This window comes from Mesoplodon densirostris, chromosome 1, assembly GCF_025265405.1.
Source record: "Mesoplodon densirostris isolate mMesDen1 chromosome 1, mMesDen1 primary haplotype, whole genome shotgun sequence".
Taxonomy (NCBI): domain Eukaryota; kingdom Metazoa; phylum Chordata; class Mammalia; order Artiodactyla; family Ziphiidae; genus Mesoplodon; species Mesoplodon densirostris.
In genome coordinates, this window is record NC_082661.1 from 148068141 (window position 1) to 148093795 (window position 25655).

General features: G+C 42.2%; 1 protein-coding gene across 7 annotated transcripts in view; it reads left to right on the plus strand.

The window, feature by feature from the left end:
- The window catches only part of TEC (tec protein tyrosine kinase), a 159793-nt gene that overhangs the window by 100264 nt on the left and 33874 nt on the right, over positions 1-25655 (plus strand). For 5 of the 7 annotated variants that reach the window (XM_060110320.1, XM_060110302.1, XM_060110306.1 and 2 more), the window contains 5 exons: positions 17850-17954; positions 21278-21359; positions 22021-22149; positions 23959-24005; positions 25187-25362. In XM_060110320.1, coding sequence (XP_059966303.1) covers positions 17850-17954; positions 21278-21359; positions 22021-22149; positions 23959-24005; positions 25187-25362 — 539 coding nt within the window. Of the gene's footprint in view, positions 1-17849; positions 17955-21277; positions 21360-22020; positions 22150-23958; positions 24006-25186; positions 25363-25655 lie in introns of those variants that run through there. The other 2 variants (XM_060110316.1, XM_060110324.1) reach the window with 2 other exon arrangements.

The following is a 25655-nucleotide window of genomic DNA, read 5'->3' on the forward strand; positions in this document are numbered from 1 at the left end:
TGTATCCATTCAGCCAATCTGTGCCTTTTGTTGGGAGCATTTAGTCCATTTACATTTAAGGTAATTATTGATATGTATGTTCCTATTCCCATTTCCTTAATTGCTTTGGGTTTGTTATTGTAGGTATATTCCTTCTGTTGTGTTTCTTGCCTAGAGAAGTTCCTTTAGCATTTGTTGTAAAGCTGGTTTGGTGGTGCTGAACTCTCTCAGCTTTTGCTTGTCTGTAAACGTTTTAATTTCTCCATCAAATCTGAATGAGATCCTTGCTGGGTAGAGTAATCTTGGTTGCAGGTTTTTCTCCTTCATTACTTTAATTATGTCCTGACACTCCCTTCTGGCTTGTAGAGTTTCTGCTGAGAGATCAGCTGTTAACCTGATGGGGATTCCCTTGTGTGTTATTTGTTTTTTTTCCCTTGCTGCTTTTAATATGATTTCTTTGTGTTTAATTTTTGACAGTTTGATTAATATGTGTCTTGGCGTATTTCTCCTTGGATTTATTCTGTATGGGACTCTTTGTGCTTCCTGGAGTTGATTAACTATTTCCTTTCCCATATTAGGGATGTTTTCAACTATAATCTCTTCAAATATTTTCTCAGTCCCTTTCTTTTTCTCTTCTTCTTCTGGAACCCCTATAATTCGAATGTTGGTGCATTTAATGTTGTCCCAGAGGTCTCTGAGACTGTCCTCTGTTCTTTTCATTCTTTTTTCTTTATGTTGCTCTTCATCAGTTATTTCCACTATTTTATCTTCCACCTCACTCATCCGTTTTTCTGCCTCAGTTATTCTGCTATTGATCCCATCTAGAGTATTTTTCATTTCATTTATTGTGTTTTTAATTGATGCTTGATTCATCTTTAGTTCTTCTAGGTCCTTGTTAACTGTTTCTTGCATTTTGTCTATTCTATTTCCAAGATTTTGGATCTTGGAAATAGAATCTTGGATCATCTTTACTATCATTATTCTGAATTCTTTTTCAGGTAGACTGCCTATTACCTCTTCATTTGTTAGGTCTGGTAGGTTTTTATCTTGCTCCTTCACCTGCTGTGTGTTTTTCTGTCTTCTCATTTTGCTTATGTTACTGTGTTTGGGGTCTCCTTTTTGCAGGCTGCAGATTCGTAGTTCCCGTTGTTTTTGGTGTCTGTCCCCAGTGGCTAAGGTTGTTTCAGTAGGTTGTGTAGGCTTCCTGGTGGGGGGGGACTAGTGCCTGTGTTCTGGTGGTTGAGGCTCGATCTTGTCTTTCTGGTGGACAGGTCCACGTCTGGTGGTGTGTTTTGGGGTGCCTGTGGCCTTATTATGTTTTTAGGCAGCCTCTCTGTTAATGGGTGGGGTTGTGTTCCTGCCTTGCTAGTTGCTTGGCATAGGGTGACCAGCACTGTAGCTTGCTGGTCGTTGACTGAAGCTGGGTGCTGGTGTTGAGATGGAGATCTCTGGGAGATTTTCGCTGCTTGATATTATGTGGAGCTGGGAGGTCTCTTGTGGACCCGTGTCCTGAAGTTGGCTCTCCCACTTCAGAGGCACAGCACTGACTCCTGGCTGCAGCACCAAGAGCCTTTCATCTACCCGGCTCAGAATAAAAGGGAGAAAAAGTAGAAAGAAAGAATTAGTAGAAGAAAGAAAGAGAGAGAGAAAGAAAGGAAGAAGGAAAGAAAGGAAGGAAGGAAGGAAGGAAGAGGGAAAGGAGGGAGGGAGGGAGGGAGGGAGGAAGGATGGAAAGAAAGAAAGAAAGGAGGGAGAGAGGGAGGAATGAAAGAAAAAGGAAGAGTGAATGGAAGGAGGGAGGAAGGAAAGAAAGAAAGAAAGACAGGAGGGAGGGAGGGAGGGAGGAAAGAAGAAGAAAGTGAAAGGAAGAAGGGTGGGAGGGAGGGAGGAAGGAAAGAAAGACAGGAGGGAGGGAGGGAGGAAGGAAAGAAAAAGAAAGAGTGAAAGGAAGAAGGGAGGGAGGGAGGGAGGAAGGAAAGAAAGAGAGAAAGAAGGAAAGGAGGGGCGGAGGGAGGGAGGGGGGAAGGGAAGGTAGGAAAAAAAGAAAGAGCAGGTAAAGTAAAATAGAATAAAGTATGAAATATAGTAGCGTTATTAAAATTAAAAAGTAATTATTGAAAAAAAAAAACACGGACTGATAGAACCCTGGGACATGTGGTGGAAGCAAAGCTATACAGAGAGAATCTTACACAGAAGAATACACATACACATTCACAAAAAGAGAGCAGGGGGAAAAATCAAAAATCTTGCTCTCCAAGTCCACCTCCTCAATTTGGGATAATTCGTTGTAAAAAGAGGAAAAGGGCGAGAAGTCTGAAATCTTGCTCTCTAGGTCCACCTCCTTAATTTGGGATAATTCGTTGTAAAAAGAGGAAAAGGGGGGAAAGTCTTAAATCTTGTCCTCAAAGTCCACTTCCTCAATTTGGGATGATTCGCTGTCCATTCATGCACTCCACAGACGCAGAGCACATCAAGTGGACCGTGGAGCTTTAATCCGCTGCCTCCGAGGCTGCACAGAGAGATTTCCCTGTCTCTGCTCTCACAGCTCCCGGGTCTCAGCCTTGGACCTGGCCCCGTCTCTGCGCGTAGGTCACCGGAGGGCGTCCGTTCTTCGCTCAGACAGGACGGGTTTAAAGGAGCCGCTGATTCGGGGACTCTGGCTCACTCAGGCAGAGGGGAGGGAGGGGCGCGCAGTGTGGGGCGGGCCTGCGGCGGCAGAGGCCGGCGTGACGTTGCACCAGCCCGAGGCGCTCCGTGCGCTTTCCCGGGAAAGCCGTCCCCGGGTTCCGGGACCCCGGCAGTGGCGGGGTGCACAGGCCCCCCGGAAGGCGGGGCGGACAGTGACCCGCGCTCGCACACAGGCCCCATTGCGGCGGCAGCAGCAGCAGCCCCAGCGTCCCACGCCCGTGTCCGGGGTCCGCGCCTTTAGCCGCGGCTCGCACCCGTCTCCGGCGCTTCCCAAAGCAGCCCTCTTAATGCCCTCTCCTCACGCACCAGGAAACAAAAGGGAAGAAAAAGCCTCTTGCCTCTTCAGCAGCTCCAGACCCTTTCCCCGGACTCCCTCCGGGCTAGCCGTGGTGCACTAACCCCTTCAGGCTCTCTTCCTGCCGCCAGCCCCAGTCCTCTCCCTGCGCTCCGAATGAAAGCCGATACCCGAGCCTCAGCTCCCAGCCCCGCCCGCCCCGGCGGCCGAGCAGACAAGCCTCTCGTGCTGGTGTGTGCCTGAGGGCACCGATCCTCTGTGCCGGAATCTCTCCGCTTTGCCCTCCACACCCCTGTTGCTGTGCTCTCCTCCGCTACTCCGAAGCTTTCCCCCTCCGCCACCTGCAGTCTCCGCCCGCGAAGGGGCTTGTAGTGTGTGGAAACCTTTCCTCCTTCACGGCTCCCTCCCACTGGTGCAGGTCCCGTCCCTATCCTGTTGTCTCTGTTTATTCTTTTTTCTTTTGCCCTACCCAGGTATGTGGGGAGTTTCTTGCCTTTTGGGGGGTCTGAGGTCTTCTGTCAGCGTTCAGTAGGTGTTCTGTAGGAGTTGTTCCACGTGTAGATGAATTTCTGATGTATCTGTGGGGAGGAAGGTGGTCTCCGCGTCTTACTCTTCCGCCATCTTCCCAGGGTCCGGCTGTGAGGATCTTGTATTTGGCATTGGGAAGCATCTCTTGGAATGGCCATATATTCTGCAACATGGATTAATTTTTACTAGATTATTTGAGGGTTAATTGTATTAGCAATGGCAAACTAAGAGGGATGGATAGTTTAATTATGGCCCCCAGCTGTGATAGTCAATGAAGAGTAGAGCAGTGCAGCCTCGAGTTCTGTATCTTCTTCATTTGCCCTTGATCAATTGGTTTAACCTCAGTGCCCCATTTACCTAACTGTAAAATGCAGATGCTAAATAACTCATTACTTGAGCAGGATCAGTAGATCTATAATTAAATTTGGAGCACTTAGAGATTGATGGGTGCAAGGAGCTGTATAAACATGACCTCTAAGAGCACTGTGTGAACATCAGGGATTGTGTTGATTCTTCTTCTGAATCCAGTGTAACACAGTACCACAAGGATAGCTAAAGCTTTAGTAGTCATAGTTAAGCAATTTGCCCATCTGTACTTTCCACCCGTTTATAATGGACCCTTTCTATATTCTCACAAAAAAATTTTGTAAGTAGATCCAACTACTGGTTTGATCAGGATTTTTTTTTTTTTTTTCTTTTTGCGGTATGCGGGCCTCTCACTGTTGTGGCCTCTCCCGTTGCGGAGCACAGGCTCCGGATGCGCAGGCCCAGCGGCCATGGCTCACGGGCCCAGCTGCTCTGCGGCATATGGGATCCTCCCATACCGGGGCACGAACCCGTATCCCCTGCATCGGCAGGCGGACTCTCAACCACTGCGCCACCAGGGAGGCCCTGATCAGGATTTTTAAAAATGTGATGGGAAGAAGTATTTTTTAGACTTTTCAAACATACTCGAGAGTAGACAGAATAGTGCCGTGACCCCCATGTATCCAGCACTCAGCCAAATAACCCCCAGTCATACTCCCTCCCCCCACTTCCATTATCTTGTAGCAAATCCTTCCCACTCTCATTATCATATAGAAATCATACCATTTCTTCTACAGATGCTTCACTATCCATCTCCAAAAGACAGACTCCATCTTAAGTAGAACCTTTATACTATCATTACACCTCAGAACATGTCAGCAGAACTTCCTTGTTGTCATAAAGCATACTCAGTTAGTGGAAGAAATTGTTTTAAAAATAATTTTATCTGTAGAATGTTTGCAATTAAGAGGTCGTTTTACCAAAGTTTTCCGTAAATTAATTGTAACACAAAGTGAATATCCCTATAGAAACCATAGTAAAAGCAGTGATTGGCACCCGTTAGGCCTCCAGAAACCCATGGAACTAGGCAATTTTGTATATTTCTCTTTGGATATCTTACTGTGGAGAGAATTGATGGGCAGTTCATCTTTCCTTATGAGAGACCTCAATCTAAGATACACACTTCTGTTTGTTGCTGCTGTTCTCCTGGTGATTCCTTCTCCCCATGCCCACCTGCTCACTCTCCTCCCCGTCACCCCCAGCCCCTAAGCCCCAGTAGAAGCAAAAGGAAGGAACTTTTCCTAGGACGACCGATTATCTTTATAGGAAAAAAAGGAGGGATGTCGCTTTCTCAGGGGCAGCAAGCAGTCTAGGGAAGCTACTGTTATAGGCCGTTGAATATTTTAAAGGTATTTAGAAAACAAACTGCAGGATGATCCGTTTAACACTGGAGAAAACTAGAGAAATATTGTATATGGTCCAGTGGAAGCTTATTTAAAGACCAAGCTAATGCTCTGGTCTTGCAGGACCCTAGAAGAGCTCGGCTCAGTGTTAAAGAAATCACATCTACAGTTCATACTTGTCTGGAAACACCTTTGTGGTCCACTCACATCAGATAAGCAGACAGAAAGGTTTTTCTTAGTGGAGGAACTGGTCCGGTGTGGACAGTGGAGGTCAATTTCCCAAGAGGCTATGAGCCTCCCAGCTTTTTCCCTGCCCAGAATCCCAGTCCTGCGTGTATATCACGGGTCAGCCTCCTAGTGTGAGGCTGTGGGGCAATTGCCACAGGGGTTTCGCACTCCTGGGGCTGTGATTTCTCTGGATTCATCAATCCCTTTGGTCATGATGGGGATACTGAGAGTGGGGATGAGAATTGTACCCCTACTCGTACTGCAGCTGTGGGTTCATACTGCATGCAAAAGCCACAGAGTTTGCCTCGTGTGTTGGCATTACTAATTGCCTCTGCCACCTACCACCCATCCCGGAAATGGAATTTTCTATTTTGCCCTGTTTGCTGTCTGTAATTCTCACCCACCAGAAACAAAGCTTCTCTCTCCCAAGTTCCTCTTGATAAGAGATCATGTTCGTGTGATTCTAGTTATTTCCACTTTCATAAAGATATAAAATGTCATTTAAAAAAAACCCTGAACACACGAAGTGTCTACTGGAGAGCCTCAGAATGCACGCGCGTGTGCACACACACAGGCACACAGAATCCCTAGTACAGAAGCAAAGTTCTACTAGTCACCGTTAACCATTGAAACTTGAGAACTGAAACCTAGGTTAAAGGACCTTCCTTCTCTCCTTTTTCTCCGTTTCTTCTCTTTTCCTACTTAAAGAAACAGACAAACAAAAAAGGCAGAGATTTGCAGAGACATATCCAGGGATTACCATCTCTGTGGTTGAGGAGGGGGTCCCTTGATAGAGTTGTGTCTCTGAGGATTGTAACGTGACAGTTACTCTATTAATTGGTATTCACACATGCAGCAGCGCGCTTTGATTGAACAGAGGGGCAGAGGAAGGGCCTCTTAGGTCCTGGTGATTTGTGGCATGCCTATGCCCACCTGGGATGGCATATGTCTGAGAGAGCAGGGGCAGAAATAAAGCTAGCCGAAATTATTCTCTGAAACAGCATAGTCACAGAAAAGTGGTGGCTGTGACAGGATATTGTGAAATCAGACCTAAAGAAGGCCTCCTGTGCACTTAGCTGAATCGCCTTCTGTTCATTCATGTCCTCATTCATTCATGCACTTATGCAAAAAGTTGTTGCCCACCTGCCACGTGCCAGGTGCTGAGGAGGAAGTGGGTGTGTCTTCATTGACCTTTCATTTGGTGACCTTTACCATGCCTGCCTCGAAGAAGCAGATGATGAGAAAGGAAGAAAGAGGAGTGTAGGACCGGACACCAGCTTTGGGGGAAGGTATTAAATTAATTTTGTTTCTTAACCAGAAATTCATTTAGTACTAGATGAATCAGGTGAATGGATAAGTTGTTTCTAAATCAGAATAAATACTAAGGCAGAGCCTTTATTTAATTGAGAGCTGATTGATTGCCTACTTCTGGCCCATTATGAAGTTATGTTGCTTAATTTTTATACCTATTTTTTTCTTTTGTCGTGGTTTTCCTTTTTTAAGTCTATGATTTATAACACTAAATTATTAGCAAAGAATTTCTTAGTTTCCAGATGTTCCCAGATGTCAAGGTCCCTGATGGCAGCGGCCATATTTTTTTCAGCTCTATTGAGGTTATAATCAATATACAGTCAACTGCATGTATTTAAATTGTATTATTTGAGGAGGTTTTTTTTTATGGTTGTTTAGATTTTCTACCTAGAATTCTCCTTTATATCTCTCAGTGAGGTTTTCTATTTTTCTTCATATATGTTCTACTCATTTCTTATAAAGTTTATTCCCAGGTATTTAACAAATTTTATCAAAATTGTAGAATTTTTGTCCTTTTATAGGACATAAGAAAAAGTAACTTTTCCCTTAACCATTCCTACTTCTTACTGAAATAAGAAAAATATCCATCAAATTTCTACTGTTTATACTGTAATAGGAATTGAACCAGAGACAGGTCACGTAAGGAGACTATAAGATTTTCAGCAGTTTAGAGTATTGAATTATTCCTCCTGCTGGAACAATGAGTATTGTGCCTAGCACTAGAAATTTGGGGTATATATATACATACATATATATACACACACACACACACACACACATATATATAGTTTGAATATAATTACAAAATATTTTTTATCCCAAAGTAGAAAATAATTTATAGTAAATATTTTCTGGGGGAAAAAAAACCAGATACAAATCTGCCTATGACACTTATGTGACTTTTATTATTTTATTATTTTATATTACTGAACTACTGTCATTTTCACGGTGTAGCTACCTGTGCCTAAACATGTATATAAACATCAATATGACTAATATAACATTTGAAACTCACTAAATTCATTGTGTAGTTTGTAACACAAGCAGCAAAGAAAATGCTATTTTTAGTATTTAAGGAGTTTTGATATATGTATACACTTGTGAAACTATCACTACAATAAAATAATGAACATATCCATTACCCCCCAAAATTTCCCCATGCTTTTTGTAATTCATACCTCCTCTTTAATTCCCACTACCCCTAGGTAATCATTGATCTGATTTTTGACACTATAGATTAGTTTGCATATATAAGAATTTTAGAATAAACTCATATAGCATGTACTCTTTTTATTTTATTTTATTTTATTTTATTTATTTATTTTTTTGTGGTACGCGGGCCTCTCACTGTTGTGGCCTCTCCCGTTGCGGAGCACAGGCTCCGGACGTGCCGGCTCAGTGGCCATGGCTCACGAGCCCAGCCGCTCTGTGGCATGTGGGATCTTCCCGGACCGGGGCACGAACCCGCATCCCCTGCATCGGCAGGCGGACTCTCAACCACTGTGCCACCAGGGAAGCCCATGTACTCTTTTTAAAAAGCTAACTTCTTCCACCTAGTATATCATTTTGAAATACATTCATCTTTTGTATCAATATTGCATTTCTTTTTATTACTGTGAAGTATTTCATTGTTTGTCCAGTCACCTGTTGATGGACATTTGGGTTATTTCCAGTTTTCAATTAATACAAATAAAGCTTCTGTGAATATTCTTGTACAAGTCTTCGTGTGGTCAGATGCCTTCATTTCCCTCGGGTAAATACAGTGGCCATATTTTTTAATCTCCGCGTCTCTTGTGCTTAGCACATTTTCTAGCATATATTAGATGCTCAGAAAATATTGTCCTAAGTAGTTGCTGGACTTATCCTGCATTTCTGTGGTAATCAATAGATAGGACCTAATTACTTTAAAAAATAGTTTCTTTCTCTCTCTCTCTCTTTTTTTAACATCTTTATTGGAGTATAATTGCTTTACAATGGTGTGTTAGTTTCTGCTGTATAACAAAGTGAATCAGCTATACATATACATATATCCCCATATCTCTTCCCTCTTGCGTCTCCCTCCCACCCTCCCTATACCACCCCTCTAGGTGGTCACGGAGCACTGAGCTGATCGCCCTGTGCTATGCGGCTGCTTCCCACTAGCTATTTTACATTTGTTAGTACATATAAGTCCATGCCACTCTCTCACTTTGCCCCAGCTTACCCTTCCCCCTCCCTGTGTTGTCAAGTCCATTCTCTATGTCTGCATCTTTATTCCTGTCCTGCCCCTAGGTTCTTCATAAACATTTTTTTTTAGATTCCATATATATATATATATATATATATATATATATATATATATGTTAGCATATGGTATTTGTTTTTCTCTTTCTGACTTATTTCACTCTGTATTACAGACTCTAGGTCCATCCATCTCACTACAAATAACTCAATTTCGTTTCTTCTTATGGCTGAGTAATATTCCATTGTATATATTTGCCACATCTTCTTTATCGATGCATCTGTTGATGGACACTTAGGTTGCTTCCATGTCCTGGCTATTGTAAATAGAGCTGCAAGGAACATTGTGTTACATGACTCTTAAAAAATAGCTTCTTAAAATATTGTTTTATTTCAAGAGAAAGAATGCTTTTGCTATGATCCTAGTTCCCTAGTTTGCTCTGCAATATTTTATGCATTATAGCTTAATTGTCTACTCCTAGATTTTTTGAGTTCTTGGAGTATTTGTTGAATTCCTCTGAGGAGAGAGTGGAGAAATATTGCTATATTACCTAAAGACACAATGTAAAAGCGAGTAAAGTATTTAAAATATCTCCATTAAATCCTCTGATCTATTTGTGGGAAAAAAGGGTTTAAGTGCTGAAAAATTTTAGAAATCTTTTATCTAAAGGCAAAAAAATTCGGGGCCTCCCTGGTGGCGCAAGTGGTTGAGGGTCCGCCTGCCGATGCAGGGGATACGGGTTCGTGCCCCGGTCTGGGAGGACCCCATATGCCGCGGAGCGGCTGGGCCCGTGAGCCATGGCCGCTGAGCCTGCGCGTCCGGAGCCTGCGCGTCCGGAGCCTGTGCTCCGCAACGGGGGAGGCCACAACAGTGAGAGGCCCGCATACCGCAAAAAAAAAAAAAAAAAAAAAAAAAAAATTATACTAATAACATATTAGTGATTGCGACGGGCCAGATATTGTGTCGAGTGCTTTATGAACGTATCACAATTAATCCTCACAATAATCTAGGAGATAAGTTATTTTAATAACCCCATTTTACAAATGAGGAAATAGAGACTAAATGAGGTTAATTAATTTGCATTGGACCACAGAGCTGGCATTTAAATGCAGGTCTGCCTGACAATGAAGGTGTGCTCTCAACCATTATGACACATTGACTCTGCTGTGTTAAAATATTAAACAATACTCAGAATATTTCGGCATGTTCAGTAAGTTAAAAAAAAGTCCATGTAGGTAAGTAAAGAGAGCTTAGAGTCTAGCAATATAATCAATTGTTGTACATATTATTCACATAAATATTTCTAAAAGTTAATTGACTTGACAAGTTTCTTTCCTAATACCTTCTGACTTTGTATTTAAAGTCACTTTTGGGACTTCCCTGGTGGCGCAGTGGTTAGGAATCCACCTGCCAATGCAGGGGACACGGGTTCGAGCCCTGGTCTGGGAAGATCCCACATGCCGCAGAGCAACTAAGCCCATGTGCCACAACTACCGAGCCTGTGCTCTAGAGCCTGCGAGCGACAACTGCTGAGCCCATGTGCCGCAACTACTGAAGCCCACGAGCCTAGAGCCTGTGCTCCGCAACAATAAAAGCCACTACAATGAGAAGCCCGCACACCACAACGAAGAGTAGCCCCCACTCGCCGCAACTAGAGAAAGCCTGCACGCAGCAACGAAGACCCAATGTGGCCAAAAATAAATAAATCTGTGACTGTTTAAAAAAAAAAAAGAATTAAGCTAGGTAAATCAGTTTTAGACTGATTTGAAAATACTTACGTTAGTAAGTTTTGCTTTCAACTATAAGAAAACATACGTGGTATTAGTTTTTAAAAGTTCCCTGGGTCGCAGAAGGGAGTTGGCATGAGGGTTGCCAGAAGTATAGAAAAATCATAAGAGTAAGTGATCACTCAGGGGGGAATAAAAACTTTAACTTTGAATACAGTGAAAAACTATCTCCAGAAACCTTATAATTATCTATATCAGCACAATCTTATATGAAGATTATTATGTGATTTTTTTTTTTTTTTTTTTTTTTTTTTTTTTTTTGCGGTATGTGGGCCTCTCACTGTTGTGGCCTCTCCCGTTGCGGAGCACAGGCTCCGGATGCGCAGGCCCAGCGGCCATGGCTCACGGGCCCAGCCGCTCCGCGGCATATGGGATCCTCCCAGACCGGGGCACGAACCCGTATCCCCTGCATCGGCAGGCGGACTCTTAACCACTGCGCCACCAGGGAGGCCCTATTATGTGATTTTGAAAATGAAAGTTTTGCCTTCAGATTCCTTATAATTTATCCTGTTTTTATTCTGGATGTTATGTTAGAAACCATAATCTTCATAATTAAGCCATGCTTATGTATGTAACTACTGGCTTCTTAATGTTAAAGTACTCTTTTTATGTGTTTGTAAAATCTTTTAAAGTACTCTTTTTATGTGTTTAGTGTAAAATAACTTTGTAAAATGTAAAGCCACTATGTCAGTTATTATTATGAGCTGATTAAAAGGGAGGAAAACAATATTAGGATGCCACGTTTTTGGTTTTGCTTTCTTCTCTTTTTCACTAGAATTTCATACTTAGCAAAGAGGGGATGTTTCATCATAGAATCACCAAGTTGGCAATGACTTTATTTTATTTATTGTACTTCTCCTGATACCAGAAAGATCTACATCAAAATTATTCCCAGGGCTTCCCTGGTGGCGCAGTGGTTGAAAGTCCGCCTGCCGATGCAGGGGACGCGGGTTCATGCCCCGGGCCGGGAAGATCCCACATGCCGCGGAGCGGCTGGGCCCGTGAGCCATGGCTGCTGAGCCTGCACGTCCGGAGCCTGTGCTCCGCAACGGGAGAGGCCACAATAGTGAGAGGCCCACGTACCACAAAAAAAAAAAAAAATTATTCCCAGTATCCGCACACACAAAAAAGTCATATCCATCTTGAGGTTTTCTTCCTTTCTCATGATTAATGTGTCCTGCTACACTTGAGGCCCATTCTTTTAACTCTTTCTTTTAACTCTGTTCTGAGTAGAAAGGGAAAAGAACCTTCATGTATAAAATAGACCTTTGGCTCATTGGAGATTTTTGGTAGAATACATCATTTTCTTTCTTTTTTCAAGGGTTGACTAGAACTCTTTTAAGTCTCTATCATGGTTCTTTGGTACCTCTGTGCCTTGCTGGTGGTAGAAGAAAGGAAGCCAGAATCAATCTTTAATCAATGTGGCTGAGGGAAGAAATGACCATGATGGAATACAGTGAATAGTAGTAGCAAGCTTTGGTGCTGTCCGTCTGCTGAGGACTGCAAGATCTAGGAATTCTATTTTATATTTTATTGTATATAACATATCTTTTGTCTGTATTCTCTGGATGGTCCCTTGTCACTAAACATGCCACGTCAGCAGCCATCTTTGGGTTTGTATTCATGGTCTGTTTTAATTGTTGTGTCCTATGGAGAAAGAACAGAGGCTGACTGAACACTAAACAATTTAGTGGGACCGAATGGAGGCCTAATGATAGGCTGACAGCGTGTGTGCAAACAGATGTGTGTACTTCGATAGTTGTAAGAGAGGGGAGGAAGAGGCCGTCACATGGCACACAGTATTGCAAGCCTGAGGACGCCAGACGAACTGGTTTGGGGAGAGGGATTCAATTCCAGCCAACACCCTAGCCGTCACATTCAAGTAAGCTGTTAGTTTAAATCTTATTTATTGTCCAGTTTGTTTGCATTTAACTTGTGAACTCTTAACAGTCTTATAGTTGTTAAGAATTATAAGCATGAGAAATTTCCACTGAGTTTATGTTTGTACTTAGTTAAGTGGTATCAAGTTACTAAAGTGTACATGGCACTTAAGAATTCAGGGTTGGAACTAAGAGTTCAGGTCCTGGTTTGTTGTATGACTTTCGGCCAGTTAATTATACCCTTTAAGTCTTGATTTCTTCATCTGTAAAATGGGGTGACAAGAGTTCCCATAATTATGTGAAGATTCATTGAGTTACCATGTGAGAGGTGCACATAGTGCCTGGCTCAGAGTGAATGCTCTGTAATTGTTAGGTTTTGACATAAAATAATTTTCTTTTTCTAAAATAAGAGTCCAGAAATATTCAGGCTTGAGAGATCGGGAGTCAGGTAAAAGCTTTTGTGATTTTGAGAGATCTGGGTTCAGTTCTGGCTCAGCCTCTTAGCCAGTCTTGTTACCTCTCAGATGCTCAGTTTCCTAACAATTTCCCAGGGTTGTTGTGAAGACTAATTAATAGTAAATGCTGCCATTTAGGGAGTGTCTACCCTGTGGCAGACACTGTACTGAGCACCTACATACCTTATCTTTATTCCTGCTTATAGGTTAGTGAAGTGAGGACTATTATCCTATTCCTGAAGACAGAGGAACTGAGAGAAGGCAGAGCGTGGCTGGACTCAGGATCTGCCTGCCTCTAAAGCTCATGACCCCGACCTGAGGTCCCTTTGCAATGCACAGGTGATTCATCCAGTAGATTTCTTCTGTGTCAGGCAGCTGGGAATAGCCACATTAGGAACAAAAGTTGTGATATAAGGGAAAGGGATGGATCCTTGCAATACTGGAGGGAAACTCTTACTGCGTGTAATGGGTCTCAGGATGCCTTGGGAGAGGGGTGTAGAAAGGAGGACCTGAGGCTGGGTGTTCTGTAGATACACCTGGGGCCAGCCCTGGATATTTGTATACAATTATAAAAATTTAGTTTAATTTAGGATTGTTATTGATATTTTAAAAAGTATTTTAATTCTGGAAATTAAAGGAAAACTGTGTATCTTGTAAGACGTGCCCAGGGGCAGGATCTCTTTCACCTAAATCCCAGTTCTACCGTTCAGTTGATGTGTGGTTTTAAGCAAGTCATATTTCATCTCTTTGTCTAGTTTCCGCATTTAAGCTGGTTTACGAATGGGTGAAATGGCCATTACTTACCTCTTCCTAATTTGGTCTCAAATAACCATTTTGGTGTCCTTTCCTACACTTCCCCTGAACTTCAGCCACAGTGAATTTCTTTCTGTTCCCTAAATCAGTGCTTTGTTGTTTTTGCTGCCTGAATTCTCTTCTCCACTTTCTCTAAAGAAAAACTCCTACTTATCCTTTAAAAACCAAAATATCAGTTCCTCCCAAAAACTTCCCCAGCTCTTCCTGGCCCAATCACTGTCTCACTCCATAGCGTACCATGAGCGCATGACTTTGTCTTTATTTGATTATGAATCACTCCCCTCTTCCCCTTCCACCTACCATATGATTGTGAATTCCTCTCGAGGGAACCCTCAACCCCCTTCCATAACGTTGAAGCTGCAGCACACAGTGCTGTGCTTGGTGTCTGCTCAGTGTTTGCTGGCAGGATAGGTAAAATAATGAATGGCCAACTTAAGTGTGAACCTTTATCTGCAAACTTCATAGCAAAGTATTTGGATTAATAAGCCAAAATATTAGCATAATACAATATATTATATATCATGGAACATGTATTTAGGGGGCATAAACCAGCCCAGTATACCAGTCATCTCAAATTTTCCTGTGTGGATTGACTGGCATCTGACAGCTGCTTTTAGTCACAGGGGCAAGTGGTGAGTGGAGACAGGCATCTCAGAAGCCAACCACAGTCTGCTGCTCAAGAAAGAGAGCTGGTAGGTGGTAAATGACCCCAGAGCGGTGTCTGGAAAAACTCCATGATGTCAACAGGGATTTTCTCCAGAGTTGGGGAATTAAGGGTCATTTGATTTTCTTTGTGCTGTTAGTATTTTCTAAGGTATCTATGGTGAACACGTGTGACTTATTAATAGGAGGATGGCACTCTGGCAGTTTCTTTTGCACACTAACTGGCATAGGCCCAGGAGCAGGGTAGGTGGCCCTGTCTGACCAGACCCTTTGGCACTGTGCAGCAAGTTCTTTACAAGCTGGCCCCTGCTCACCTTTCCATCCTGCCTCATGTACCCTGTCTTTCAGCCACACTGACCTTTTTTTTCTACTTATTTATGTGGCAAACATTCATAGATATGATACTACAGGTCACTCTTCTAAGCACTTTGAAAATACTAACTCATTTAACTCTCATAACTATCTAATGGTATCTATGAAGTGGATACTATTATTATTCCTATTTTATAGATGAGGCAACCTAGGTCATTCTGGAATATGTTTTTCATCCCATGTGCTGTGCTGTTCATTCCCTCCCTATGATATTATGGGAATTTTTTTTTTTTATGCGGTACGCGGGCCTCTTACTGTTGTGGCCTCTCCCGTTGCGGAGCACAGGCTCTGGACGTGCAGGCTCAGTGGCCATGGCTCATGGGCCCAGCCGCTCCGCGGCATGTGGGATCTTCCTGGACCGGGGCATGAATCCATGTCCCCTGCATCGGCAGGCGGACTCTCAACCACTGCACCACCAGGGAAGCCAGGAATTTCTTTTCTGAAATTATCATGTAAGTCTTGGTTCCTCTGTGTTCTCTTAGCATCATTTTTATATTCAGTACTTACTACGTTGGATGATAAAGTTGCTGTGTATGTCTCTCCCACAGGTAAACTTGGGCAAGTGACTTAATTTTTGTTTCTTCCTTCTGTAAGATGGGTCTAATAACACTTATCTCACAGAGGATCTGAGGATTAAATGGCGCAGTATTTGGACTGTATGCTCAGGAAATGAGCTTTTCCTATAGGGACTTGATATGTTCCTTGACACAGTTGCTGGCACAGAACAGGTGTTGTCCTGTGGGAAACTGAGTGGAAGGGACAGAAGGAAAGCCTGGGTGACCCAAAGTCAAGGCCACTGCAAGAGAAGAGGGTGGAGCACCCCCAAATGCCTCCTAACAGCTTGAGCAGAAGACAGCTGAGCGAAGGCTGTTGGGTTTGGTCATTGGTGGTGTTTTTGAGAACAGCTTTAGCAGCTGTGATGAAAGGGGAGGCGAATTGCAAGTGGTTAAGGAGGAGTGGGTGGGAAGGAAATGAAGACTGGTGGTGTAATAATCTCTCTTTCAGCAAGGGAAGAACAGAGTTAGGGCAGTAGCAGGGCCAGAAGAAGGTTCTTGGTATGGATGGCAGAGGCCTGAAGGTGTCTATAGGCAGGAGAAGTAAAATCCTTAGAAGAATGTGGGTGGGGAGAATGTTCCTCTCCCTATTGTGGCTGAAGCTCAGGCCATGCTCAGAATCCAAGTTGCCCCCTCAGGGACTTGGCTCCATTAATTTTGTCCCCTGTTTGCAGCTCGGGCATCCAAGGTCTGGGGAGCTTTAGGATCCCAGCTTTCAGTTGGGATCCTTGGGTAATGTGTTTAACCTGTCTGAGCTGCAGTTTCATCATCTGTAAAATGAGAATTTTGTGAGCATGAAAGGAAATGACATCTGTTAAGTGCCACTACAGTGTCCTTAGCTGTTGTGTCCTTTTAACCTTCTCATAGAGGCAGGATGAAAGAGAAGAAAAAAGGGTAAATCTTAGGGTGCTTTAGACCTGCAGAAGGAAGAAGTTGGGGCTGTGCTCCTGGGACAGCTGTTCTCTTCTCCATGAAGTAGGGGAATGGGAAGGGTTTGTAGCTCTGATGAGACTGGTGGGCTCCATGGAGGCCACCAGGTTCTCTCCACTAGAGATACACAGAAGACCTGAGGACAGCAGTGAAGGCCTGGCTAAGCACAAAGAGGACAGTTAGGATTGTTTCGTGACCTTCTGCAGCCAGGCATGCATGAGTCGAAAAAGGTGTGGGTAGAACTGGGGGCTGACGGAAATGCCGGGGGTACGGGGCTTCGTGTGCTGGGGGGTGGGAGACAGGGAGAGAGACGGGGAGAGAGGGAGGGTGGGAGGATGTACTGGTGAAATGACAGCCAGACGTCACATGGGAGCTGATGGCCTGGGAGGGTTGGCAGGTCTGAAAGTCACATGGTGACGGGGAGGATGCAGAGCTGGTTACTGGGAGCAGGATAGGGACCCCAAAGATTGTGGCCAGAGGGGAGTTTCAAAGTATTAGATGAAGCAATTTTGAATGACTAGGGCCAGGGGAGGGCTGGGTCACCCAAAATAATCCAGTGTTCTTCATCTTCATTTCTCTACTTTCCTTCTGTTCTTTGTCATATGACTATCTACACCCCCTCCTAAAATAACCTTAGTCTTTATACAGCTTTTTGCGTGGGATGTATTGGTTAATATAATTCAGTAAACATTTTTTATTTCTTCATTGTATTTGTAATAATTTTTAACAGATATGATATATCAAGTTATCTTTGCACATACTACTTTGTATCTTCCGGATTTTCCCCTGGGATAAGTTCTCAGATGTGAGATTACTGTGCTCAAGAGTGTGAATGATTCGGAGGAGGGAGTCTTGGTATGTCATTAGTTACTTGCTGTAGGGGGATTTGCATTGAGCAGGGAGGAAGGGCAATAGGGAAGGGAGAAAAAAGAAAATTCAAATATAGACTCTGAATGGAGGCTTTGTGTGAGCGCCCTATGTCCATCTCACATCCTCCTGAGTTCTGTGTGCTGGAGTGGAAGATGTAACTGGTGGAGTTTGCATTTGTGATTGAGTGTTTGGTTTGGTCTCTGATGCTTTCTTTTTCGGGGGAGAGGGTGTGGCTGTCATCAAGAAGTTGAAGAAGTTACAGTGTGTGTCTGAGAGGAAGGCACAATCAAAGGGACTCTCTTTCTAAACAGATCTAGAGCTTTTAGAGGAGGGCAAGGACAGCAATTTCATCTCTGGAAATTAAAGGACTTAATTATTTTGATTACAATCCTCATAGTGTTAGTATTTTGAATAATTTTAACAATATAGGGAGACATGATTTAGATAATTATTAAGGAAATTGTAATATTTTGAATCAGTGATTTTTAAAAACAAATATTATTATTAATAACATTTTTTCCTTAACTTATGATTGGAATGGTTCTCCTTTTTTTTTCTTTTAACAGAAAAAGCACAGAAAGGGATTTATTGATGTGTCAAAAATCAGATGTGTGGAAATAGTGAAGAATGATGATGGTGTCATTCCCTGTCAAAATAAATATCCATTTCAGGTGAGCTGGCATATTTTTGCGACAGTGAAATTCTGGGCTTTTAGTCATGCTTACTATTTGACGTTAGTGTTTCCTGTCATTGCTTTGTTGATTGATTTCTTTCAGCTTTGTTGAAGTATAATTGACACATAAGAATTGTATATATTTAAGGTGTACGATTTGATGTTTTGATATATGTAAACATTGTGAAATGATCGCTACAATCAAGCCAATTAACATATCCATTACTTCACATAGTTGCCATTTTCTTTTCTTCCCTTCTTTTTTTGGTGGTGAGAATACTTAGCTACCTTTTAGCAAATTTCAAATATGCAGTGTTCTTAACTGTAGTCCCCATGCTGTACTTCAGATCTCCAGAACTCATTCATCTTGCATAACTGAAACTTTGTACCCTTTGACCAACATCTCCCCATTACCCCCCTTCACCTGCCCCTGGCAACCACTTTTTTGCAGTTTCTAAGAGTTTGTTTAAAATTCTACATCTGAGGTCATGTAATATTTCTCTTTCTGTGTCTGGTTTATTTCGCTTAGCATAATGTCCTCCAGGTTTATCCATGTTGTTGCAAGTGAATGGATTTTCTTTCTTTTTTTTTTTTTTGCGGTACGTGGGCCTCTCACTGTTGTGGCCTCTCCTGTTGCGGAGCACAGGCTCCGGACGCGCAGGCTCAGCAGCCATGGCTCACGGGCTCAGCAGCCATGGCTCACAGGCCTAGCCACTCCACGGCATGTGGGATCTTCCCGGACTGGGGCACAAACCCATGTCCCCTGCATCGGCAGGCGGACTCTCAACCACTGCGCCACCAGGGGAGCCCTGGATTTTCTTTTTTAAAGCTGAATAATATTCCACTGTGTGTGTGTGTGTGTGTGTGTGTGTGTGTGTGTATCAACTGTCTTTATTTATTCATCTGTCCGCGGACATCTCATATTTATCAACCCTGAGGCTCTCAGAACCCTCTCCTTTTTGGGTTTTCATAGAGGCTTCGTTACATGGGCATGATTGTTTACATCATCGGCCATTGATGATTGAACTCAATCTCCAGCTCCTCTCCCCTCCTCAGAGGTGGGGGGTAGTGGGACTGAAAGTTCCAACTCTCTGATCACGGGGTTGGCTTCACTGGCAACCAGCCCCCATCCCTAGGGGCTCTCCAGTAGTCGCCTTATTAGTATAACAAAAAACACCCGTATCATTCTCAGCACAGGAAATTCCAAGAGTTTTCTAGGAGCTCTGCCGGGAACCAGGGTAGAGACCAAATATATATTTCTTATTGTGAATCACAGTATCACAGGTATGAAAGTCATGGGCCATATGAGGCAACTACAGCCCCATGTCCCTCTTAGAGCTTTATCTTTACTTCTTTATCACATCTCATTTTCTGTCTTGTAGTAAGGTATTTGATTTATTTTTGTATCTCATGTAGTCCCAGCAAAGTGCTAGTTGGATGAGTTAATCACTGAGCAGAATATAGCAGTATTTGTTCTTTGGTGTTCCCATTGCCCCAGGAATGCTATCTTTTAAGGAGTTGTCTTATTGCTGCTAGGAGAATGTTGCTCTTTAGGGTTGAGCAGGTATCTCTGCTGATGGGGAGGTTTGGTGATGCATAATAGAGTTATACAGTGCACAATGCGGGGAGAGAGGAGGCCAAAGGGCAGAGAAGAATTTTTTGTTTAAATATCTCTTGTCTTGGGGCTTCCCTGGTGGTGCAATGGTTGAGAGTCCGCCTGCCGATGCAGGGGACACGGGTTCATGCCCCGGTCCGGGAGGATCTCACATGCCACGGAGCGGCTGGGCCCGTGAGCCATGGCCGCTGAGCTTGCGCGTCCGGAGCCTGTGCTCCCCAACGGGAGAGGCCACAACAGTGAGAGGCCCACGTACCGCAAAAAAAAAAAAAAAAAAAAAAATTCTCTTGTCTTGCCATAAAAATATGACTTTTATTCCACAGGATTATCTATTGAATATGGTCAGGAACAGCCAATTATTGATGAAAGAGCTATCTGTGTTCAATCCAGTGACGTGGTAAAAGGAGGTTTCTAGCCAGATTTGTTTTTTTGTTTTGTTTTTTGGTTGTTTTTTTTGTTTTTGGCTGCAAGCGGCTTGTGGGATCTTACAGGACCTTAGTTCCCTGACCAGGGATGCAACCCGTGCCCCACCCCACCCCACCCTATGTGTGGAAGCACATAGTCCTAACCACTGGACCACCAGTGAAGTCCCCAGATATTTTTTTAGTTAATTGGGGTGTTTCTGCCTTGTGACTGACCATCAAGGGTAAAGTGATAGACCAAAGACAAAATTCTTGGGTTAGTTTCCCATGCTTAATTTTATTCTTAATATTAAGAATATTAAGAATAAGACTGTTTAATTGCTCACCTGGAGGTACCTCTGAAAGAGGTACTGTGGTTAAAAGTTTGGGCTCTGGAGTCAGGATCCTGGCTTTCTGGATGACCAGCCAAATGCTGATGGGCAGGTAACTTAAGGGGCACCATTTGCAGTGCATTCTATGTGAATAGTGCCTCTGGGAGTTATCTAGAATTGGGGTGTCTTGGATAGGCCTTAGTCTCCTCCTCTGTAAAATGGAAATACTAATACCTTGATGGTAGGATTAGTTGAGTTGATGTCTGTAAAGCACCAAGTATAGAGTTGGGGTGGTCAGTGCTTAATTAAGCTACCTACTGCAGTTATTTATAGTGGCAAAAGGAAGGTATAGGAGTGATATTGAAAGAGTAGTCCATTCATCTCAAATATTATTCAGAAAAATATTCAATTGGAATAGTCCCTGTTATACCAAGTTTACTTAAGGAACTTTAGTTTATTAGATCGCAAGAAATAACAAGATTGGCAAAGCATCCTGGCCTCTGTATATATATTTTTTCTGTAAAAGCACAGTCCTTTGTAAAATGTGTATCCCACTGGATGGAGACATGAAGAAATAGATGTGTTTTTTTTTTTTTTTTTTGTGGTACACGGGCCTCTCACTGTTGTGGCCTCCCCCGTTGCGGAGCACAGGCTCCGGACGCGCAGGCTCCGCGGCCATGGCTCACGGGCCCAGCCGCTCCGCGGCATATGGGATCTTCCCGGACCGGGGCACGAACCCGTATCCCCTGCATCGGCAGGCGGACTCTCAACCACTTGCGCCACCAGGGAGGGCCCAATAGATGTGTTTTTGTAAGAAGGGAATCTAGGTTCTTTGGATCAGAAGTGATTGACTTCTGATCAATCATTTCAGAATCCTTTATATCATGATGCCTGTGGTGCCAAGAGCTCTGTGCTAGGCAAGGGTGCTGTGTCTAAGCTCTTCTCACCTGTTCCATCTTTTGTCTTATTTCAGGTTGTGCATGATGCTAACACACTTTACATTTTTGCACCTAGTGCACAAAGCAGGGACCGGTGGGTGAAGAAGTTAAAAGAAGGTAAAACTCATATAATGAGATAGTAATCTGTACATAATTTCAGAATATAACATTGTTGTCGCTAAGACAGAGATACGGCTAGTGTGTCTTGCATTTATAATCTTTTAATCTACAATAAGTGTTTCTCCAAGAACATTCTCTGTTACTGTAAGTGACACATGTTGACGTTAACTTCCTTTTTTATAATCTGGTTCCTTCTAGTGGCATATACTTAGTTTTTAAGAAGAACATGCTTTCATTTAATGTGTAATACATTTGGAGGTGACTAAGCACTGGGCTCTTATGGTAACAGGATTTGGTATTTTCTAAGAAATTGCCTATGTAGTCAACATTTGATGTGGATGAATTGACTTGTATGTAAAGTATATTAATCAGTGATTTGACCTGCATAATCCTCATCGCTTTTTCTGCAGAACAAAATGGTGGTGGGCTGACTTTTGTGTTTATCCATCACGGTGTAGCAGAGGTCACTTCTGTTAACAAGGGTGCCTCACCAAAAAAAGGGCTGAAAGAGAACTCTATGGATTTTCTGAATGCTGGATTATATGTTATGAGGGTTTCCTCATAATAAACGTAGTATTTGAGAAAGAATGATCAACAGGAAACATTCTGTTATCTCTGTTTTATTTCACTCATCATTTAATGTGTCTATGAATTACAGAAATAAAGAACAACAATAATATTATGATTAAATATCATCCTAAATTTTGGGCAGACGGAAGTTATCAGTGTTGCAGACAAACTGAAAAACTAGCACCTGGATGTGAAAGATATAATCTGTTTGAGAGTAGTAAGTATTAATTTTATTCTGTAGTGATATTGTGCTCAGGATGTACATACTGTTGGTATTATTGGGAGAAAGTGACATGATTTTGATTTTGATGTTGGTTAAATATGGCCTTCACACTTTCTAGCACAGTGTAAACATAGGGTAGGTGTATTTTTGTAAGAATACTTTTATTTAGTTAGCAGTAGGACCATCTCATGGAATCAGAAGGTCTGTTTTTGGGAGTTTTTATCACAATATGAAACCTACTAAAAATGACTGTTAAAAGTGTGAGCCTAATGTAGCACCATCAGCAGCTTTTCTCTTCTCTTTTTTTTAAGCTTTACTGAGGTATAATTAACAAAATTGTAACATATTTAAATTTTACCATGAGGTGACTGGATATACTTATCTATCCATTGGAAAGGGTTCCTCCCATTGAGTTAATAAACTCATCCATCACCTTGAATGTTTACCTTTGTGCGTGTGTGTGTATGTGTGAAAACATTTAAGTTCTACTGTCTTGGTAAACTTCAGTTATACACTACAGTGCTATCAACTATAGTCACCATGTTATACGTTAGATCTTTAGACCTTATTTATCTTTTTTTCTTGCTCTCTCTATATTTTCATTGAGTTGTAATTAACATACCTTATTCATCTTATAACTGAAAGCTTGTACCCTTTTACTATCATCTCTATTTCCTCCACCCCCCATCCCCTGGCAACCATTTTTCTACTCTCTATTTCTATGAGTTTGACTTATTTTTTTTTTAAGCTTTCCCATGTAAGTGATACCATGTGGCATTTGTCCTTCTTTGTCTGGCTTATTTCACTTAGCATAATGCCCTCCAACTTTATCCATGTTGTCACAAATGATAGGATTTCCTTCTTTTTCCAAGGCTGAATAATATTCCATTCTCTCTATATACATGCCACATTTTCTTTATCTAGTCATCTGTTGATGGATGCTTAGGTTGTTTCTATACCTTGGCTATCGTGAATAATGCTACCGTGAACATGGGAGTGCAGATATCTCTTTAAGGTATTGATTTTGTTTCTTTTGTGTATATACCCAGAAGGGGGATTGCTGGATCATATGGTAGTTGTATTTGTAATTTTGGGGGGAACCTCTATATTATTTTCCATAGTGGCTGCATCAATTTACATTCCCACCAGCAGTGCACAAGGGTCCCCTTTTCTCTACATCCTTACCAGCATTTGTTATCATGTGTGGTTTTTATAATTGCTATCCTAATATGTATAAGGTGGTATCTTATTGTGGTTTGACTTGCATTTCCCTAATGATTAGTTATGTCGAGCACCTTTTAAGGTACCTATTGGCCATTTGTATGTCTTCTTTAAAAAAAGTGTCTGTTTAGGTCCTTTGTCCACTTTTAATTGAGTTATTATTATTATTTGTTTTAACTATTGAGTTGTATGAATTCCTTGTATATTTTGGATGTTAACCCCTTCTCAGACATGAGGGTTGCAAATATTCTCTCCCCTTCTGTTGGTTGCCTTTTCATTTTGTTGACGGTTTCCTTTGCTGAGCAGAAGCTTTTTGGTTCTGATGTAGTCCCATTTGTTTACAGTGAACAAGACATGGCCCCAATCCCTGTGGCATTTACAGTCTGTTCAAGAAGGCAGAAATACAAACCGGCTTTAATAGCATTTTTAAAAATCTGTTCTAAAACAGAATTACAAGCAAAATGCACCAGAGTGAGAGAGTCTGAGTGGACTTCTTGTTATGGGTTCATTTTTACTTTTCCTTAAAACTATCAATCATTGGTAGATGGCATTTTGACCTATTTTTGTCGTTGTCATTTTCAGGTATAAGAAAAGCACTACCTCAAGCACCAGCACCAGAAACAAAGAAGGTAAGCTGGTCTTTAACGTTTGGAAACATTTGCAGTTTATTAAGTATGTTTATGTTCATTCCTGTGATGCTGCTCCCTGCAAGGATCACATCGGAAATGGATAGACTATGGCTCACCTGATTTTTTTTTTTTTGGTGTCAAATAATATCAATTTAATTGTATCAGTTATTATCATCTGATCTTCTGCCTGTATTTTGGCTTCGAGAATTATACAAGAGGCGTGGGACTTTAAAGGAATATTTCAGTCTTAAGACCACAGTATTATGACAAAGGAGTGACTGTGAATAGTGGAGTGTGGTAGAAAACACAGGTACTTTGGACTCAGGAGGAGCCTGATCCAGCATGAATCTGATATGAGTGACTTTGGGTGGGATACTTCAGCCATTGTTTCCTCAGTTGTAAAATGGAAGTTATATACTCTACTTCATGGGATTAGTATTAAGAATAAATGAGAATGCAGGTGAACTTATTTACAAGACAGAAACAGTCTCACAGATGTAGAAAACGAACTTATGGTTACCAGAGGGGGAGGGGGATAAATTAGGAGTTTGGGATTAGCAGATACAAACTACTATATATAAAATAGATAAACAACGAGGTCCTACTGTATAGCACAGGGAACTATATTCAATATCCTATGGTACAGCATAATGAAAAACAATATGTAAAAGAATATATACTGAATCACTTGGCCGTACATGAGAAACTAACACATTGTAAATCAACTATACTTCAGTTAAAAAAAAATGAGAAACAGTATGCTAGCTAGGTACTAAGAGTGTGCCTTGCACACGGCAGGCACAAAGCAGTGCAGATTCCTTTGAGTGGGAGGAGACCTGACAGAAGTAGTTCTGCTTTTCCCCACTGAAGGCCATTAAATGGTGGGTCTGCCTTTAGTCCTCCTGGTTTCTACTCTTGTTACCCTTGCCTCTCCCTGGAAAGCTAGTCCTGACACTGAGCAGAAGCCGTTTGATGTTTAAGGACAGCTTTTGCTCTTGCCCTAAATTCTGAAGCCCGTGAGAGGTCCAGTAGCATCAATATCATCGAACTCATGGTGCGGGTTCACCAGATTATCTAAGGCAGACTTTATACTGTGGGGACGTGCGCGTTGCTTGGCGTTTTACTGCACACCCAGTTTCAAACAGAAGACTAAACTTTTATATGTTACCTCCTTTTCTTAGCGAAGGCCTCCCCCACCAATTCCACCTGAAGAAGAAGGTAATAGTGAAGAAATAGTTGTAGCCATGTATGATTTCCAAGCGACAGAAGCACATGATCTCAGATTAGAGAGAGGCCAGGAGTATATCATATTGGAAAAGAATGATGTTCATTGGTGGAAAGCAAGAGATAAATATGGGTAGGTATTCCCTCTCTGTGGATGATACACAGTGGGTGGCTGGGAGTGAAATACTGAGTGAGAAGAGGATAACCTGTAACTGTTATGTAATGAGGCTAGTTCAGTGGCCATAAATGAAAATATATGTTATTACTTTGCAGTATCACAGTGTATTCTTAGTAGTGACTCAATAAATATAAATGAATCAACCACTCCTTTCCAGAAATTAGAATCCATTACACCGGTCTCTTTCTCATCCATTATATGTCTAATTGGATTGTTTGATCTTGGGGGAAATTACATTTTAGGTCCCT